Source organism: Toxorhynchites rutilus, chromosome 2, assembly GCF_029784135.1.
Source record: "Toxorhynchites rutilus septentrionalis strain SRP chromosome 2, ASM2978413v1, whole genome shotgun sequence".
NCBI lineage: Eukaryota > Metazoa > Arthropoda > Insecta > Diptera > Culicidae > Toxorhynchites > Toxorhynchites rutilus.
In genome coordinates, this window is record NC_073745.1 from 118,333,051 (window position 1) to 118,337,900 (window position 4,850).

General features: G+C 39.7%; 1 protein-coding gene across 1 annotated transcript; it reads left to right on the forward strand.

Moving 5' to 3' along the window:
- Positions 1 to 2,761: 2,761 nt before the first annotated feature.
- LOC129771145 (box C/D snoRNA protein 1) lies at positions 2,762 to 4,209 on the forward strand. The gene is made up of 2 exons (XM_055774548.1): positions 2,762 to 2,943; positions 3,007 to 4,209. Exons 1-2 carry the CDS (start codon positions 2,891 to 2,893, stop codon positions 4,088 to 4,090), a joined length of 1,137 nt encoding a protein of 378 aa, XP_055630523.1. The 5' UTR covers positions 2,762 to 2,890; the 3' UTR covers positions 4,091 to 4,209.
- The last annotated feature ends 641 nt before the right edge of the window (positions 4,210 to 4,850 follow it).

Genomic DNA, 4,850 nt, shown 5'->3' on the forward strand with positions numbered 1-4,850 from the left:
CATATCGGAGGAAACTAAAATTCATAACTTACTTTTGAACAATGTTTTATGGCTCATTCAATGTTTATTCTAATTGTTATTGTTACATAGCGCATTTAATTCAACATACCTTGATGTTTTGAAGTTCATTTCAACTAAACTTATCCACAACATACTGCCATCAGCAGATCTTCATAGGATATAATTGTTGTTATCATTCGACAGCGGAATGGTTTGAATTTTGTGAATTTCTAGCGAATCGAGATGACCACGAAAGATTTTGTTGCTAGCGGCTCGGGAAGACCGCGTAGGATTTCGACGATAGCGGTTCGGGATGACCGTGCAAGAGTTTGTCAATAGCGGAACCGGATGGCCACGCAGGATTCTGTCGAGAGCGACTCGGAATGACTGCGCAGGATTCGGTCGGTAGCGGATCGGGATGATTGCGCAGAAAATTTTGTTGACAGTGGTCCCAGATCAGTCGCGCTTTTTAAAACTGATAGCAAGCCAAATCATTCGCGAAAGATTTTAGCGGCAGCTTTTTTTTACTTACAGCAGGTAGAACGGATCACAACGGATCTTATCGATAGCGGATCAGGATGACCTTACTCTTTTTGACAGTGAATTACCGAACGATAGGTATAGCAATAGAATTTTTGAGAATTATTTTATGTGAAACCGATGAAAGGTTAGCCAAATGATCATATCGTTATTTTAAGTTTTACTTTGCACTTTTCTATGTTTTTGGGATGGGGAAGGATGTGTAGCACCATAAGCTATAATAATAATCTTGCTGATATCGCCTGTTATGCCTCACAGAAATATCCCACCTTGTATGCATATACGTGATGCACATACACACGCACGTTACCCATATCCAGTCGTACAGCAACAAGCATCGCCTCATTGACATACCAACAGTAACGAAAGAGTGATTCGGCTTATCAAAGCGTGTTGGGTGATTTATTGATAATAGATGTCTCACAGAACTCTACAGGAGAGTTTCCATAAAACGAAACTGACAGCGTTTCACCACCAGCATCCTTTAATGTTTGCTCTGAGGTAATACAATACAATTCTTCTATCGCCCAACTTGAGTTCCGTCAGATCAATATTTCATCCAGCTTGCTATTGATATATATTGTTCTTTTTGGGGGCCTCAGTAATGCGGAGCGGAGTTGGCTTGAGCTAGCTAAAATCATAGTTGTATCCATCCTCCAAATCCTGAGCGGTTTACTTCAATTCTTCTCAGTCCAAATCAAACTTATCGGTTTTCAGTAGTTCGGGCTGCCGTTTCTCCGTTGAAATTTTATTCGTTTTAGAACTCGATTTAGTCTAGCATTGCCTGCATTCATAGAAAAATTAATTATTAATATAAATACATCCAGTTGGATCCCACTCACCTTATAGTTGCTTTCTACCAGGACACCAGCAAAAATATCCCATTGTTCTTTGATGGACTATGAGAAAGTTTTGGTTAATACTCTAACAACAACGGCTAACGAAAAGATAACTCATTTTCTAAGTGAACAATCTGAATAAACGCTCCGCAGTGTTACGCAAATATTCCATGAATATTCGATACATTTGACTCTCAGCTGCGTGTAGCAAGCGTCTCACACAAGTCACAAAGATTTCTGCAGAAAAATAATCTTCCTTGAGTGAAACTCTGGTTCGACAAAAAAAAATAAAAGAACAAAGCCCGAGTCGCTAAAACATTTGTTCCTTTCATCGGAGAAACATTTGGCAGATAATGTGAGGGGAAAAAAGGAGCAAGAAATGAGCATGGAAATATGTACAGTAAGTTACCTCTAATTCGACATACTACTCTGTGTCGCATTCGAGGTGATTTTGACCTGTAATTGGACTTTCGCGATGACAGTGGTGCAGTGTCGACGTCTGGTGGCGTCTTTCAATCTGTGGCCATAACTTGGGTCCCAATCTCGATGTTTACAAAATTGTCTAATTAGAGGCGAAAATGCCCAACTATTCGTTTCGCATCACAGGTCTGTCCAATTAGCTAGATGTCGATTTAGATGTAACTTACTGTATATGCGCATATCAAACAAGAAAAGATTCGCTGCGGAGAATGCTATCTTCATATGAACTGGTTGGTTTTAAGTCAGCGGGGAACAAGTCGCAAAATTAAAAATCGAGAGTTTTTGATTGCATTTGGTTAAGCGTTACGTAAGCTACATACCACACTTATCAGATTTGAAAAATCACGCCTACAGCAGGAATAACGTATCGAAATTGCTTTGAATGCCCAATGAAGGCCCCTTATAGCGCCAAACTTCAAGCTCTTTTTTCTCAAATTCAGAAAAATGTCACATGGTCCGGTCTGACTTAACACCGACCAACTGTGCTTCTACGAAAAAAATGTTCGTCTTCCATTTCTGAAAAACCTTCGGTCAAACAGTGTACTTTTACCCTAAGTCAAATGTCTTCATTATGAATTCATGTTCTAAGATCTGGCACCGCTGCCATCAAGGTCCTTCCAAGGAGCCCTGAAGTATATCGTGAGGTGAGGCCGTTTCGTCACTAAGTCGGTTAGGGGAGCGGTATATGAAAACTGTACGGAAGAAAGCAGAAGGATTATTATTAGCTTGAAGCATGAAAGAGACAGACTGATAAGGAGCGAGCTTCGGCACTAGCGTATTGTGTTTTGTTTACAAACAAAACACAGTAGACTTCCAAGATGGCTGAAGAGTGCTTTTAGCAAGTTGGCCCACCTTAGGATATACTTCTAGGCGCCTTGGGTCCTTCAGTTCTGTTCATTTGAAAACAAAACAAGTTGAACAGCACGTGTATACGCAAGTAGTGCTGTCCTATAAGAATAGAACGGTATTTTGTAACTTATAACAGATACGTATGGTTTACGTTTTATATTGAATATTCTGTTACGATAAAAATGGAAACAAGTGAAAGTGAGGATAACATGGACATGCTCCAATCGCCCCCAAGGTACAAGGTCTATTTGTTGTTCATTCACATTGTCTTTGAAACTTTTGTTATTCACTTCTATAGATTGGGACTGTGTGAAGTCTGCAATGCCATCCAAGCGAAATACACCTGCCCTAAGTGTGAGGTGAAATCCTGTTGCGTGAAGTGCATCAATATTCACAAGAGGGAACTAGGTTGCGATGGGATTCGGGATCGAACTAAATATATTCCGATGAAAAAAATGTCAAAAATGGATATGATGAACGACTATTACTTTTTGGAAGAATGTACCCGTTATGTCGACGAGAGGAAGCGGGATAAGATCAAGCGGATCACGAGGTACAACAAAAATTTGCCACCGTCACTGTTTCGATTGCGCTGTGCCGCGCGGGATCGTGGTACGAAACTGCGGTTTCTGCTGCAAAATTTCTCCAAACACCAACGCAACACGAGCCAGCTGAATTTCAAAACATTAGTCATCCACTGGCGATTGGAGTGGTGCTTCCCGAATGCGGAAGGATTGGTCTTCGTGGACGAACGATGTGATGAGAACGAGAAGTTGTACGTTTTGTTGAACAAATATCTGGATGCCACGTGTGGGGGAGACATTCCCGGGAAGAACAAGCTCGAATACTATCAATCACGTGGGTTGAATCAAATACGGGTTCTATTGAAGGCAGAAGATGTGAAGCGCTGCAAGAATCGCTTCTTTGAACTGCAACCAAAAATGTCTTTGAAGGAGAACTTGAAAGGGAAAACTATTGTAGAATATCCCACAATATATGTTATCTTCAAGGAGTCTTGCGATGGGTTTGATGTGATAGAATCAGATGAGGATGTAGAGGCGGAAGCGAAACTGTACAGGAAATACCTGGATGATCAATATGGGTATCATGGTGCACGAACCAAGAAGGAAGAACCAGAGGGACGGGAAAGAAATCTTCAACTGTTGGAAGGAATCGATAAGCTGACAATCGCAAAGAAGCGAGAGGAGCGTAAGAAGAGAAAAGAACTGTCGGAGGTCGAACCGGCTAATTTGCTGTTCAGCGACGAAAGTTTGTGGAATCAGTACTCGTCCGACTCAGGTGGTCAAGAGACAGAAGAGGAAATGGATACTGTGAATGAGGAATCGTTTTCTCCCAAACGAATAAAAACAAATACGTGTTAGGAGTGTGTATGCATCGTGATAGAAGTTTTAATAGAATATACAAAGTTTTATGATGAACTTGATAAATTGTATACAATACAATGTATTTGAAATCAAATAGATAATGAATTCAAATATAAGCCAATGAAATATTTGTTAAATTCTTATTCATTATTCCGATGGATATAACACGAATTCCAACAGTCACCCAGGCCAGGAATGTTATTTCTTAATGAAGACGAATAAAATCCGGTACCTGAAATGAACGCTACGACTTAGTATAGAAATTGAAAACCATTCGTACATGCAGTCTACATTTCAGTGTATCGACATTCTAACATTTAATCATTCCTCACCTTTTAATACATTTAATACGTTAATTTTTTTTTCAGAAACAACGTTTGGCTAAACAATCGAGTTATATGGCTTGAAACTTGGCGGTGATAATTAGGGACAGGTCAAAAAATTATAGGAGGTTGTGTCCAAGATACGACCGCATTGTTGACGTAGAACTACGCTGTTATTTTATATAAGTCGCTTGTTTATACATTCGGATATTATTCTATAATGCTGTGAAATTTTAGAAACAACTGCTTAGTAGAATAATCTCTGAAATTATTTTTTCATTGTAGAATCAGTTGACGATAATTGATTGATGATTCATTTTTGCCCTCGCAAAACAATCGTATGTCGCAATTTATTTCATGTCAATGCATTGAAAATTTACCTCGAAGGCTATTCCGGTGGCCTTTTTCGAAATTGACATAGACTCGGCTACAGT

What these genes read in the sequence shown, in the direction of transcription:
- LOC129771145 (XM_055774548.1), top strand. Translation starts at nt 2,891, where the DNA reads ATGGAAACAAGTGAAAGTGAGGATAACATGGACATGCTCCAATCGCCC. An exon ending in ATGCTCCAATCGCCCCCAAG is followed by an intron (nt 2,944 to 3,006) that starts GTACAAGGTCTA and finishes TCACTTCTATAG; the next exon opens with ATTGGGACTGTGTGAAGTCT.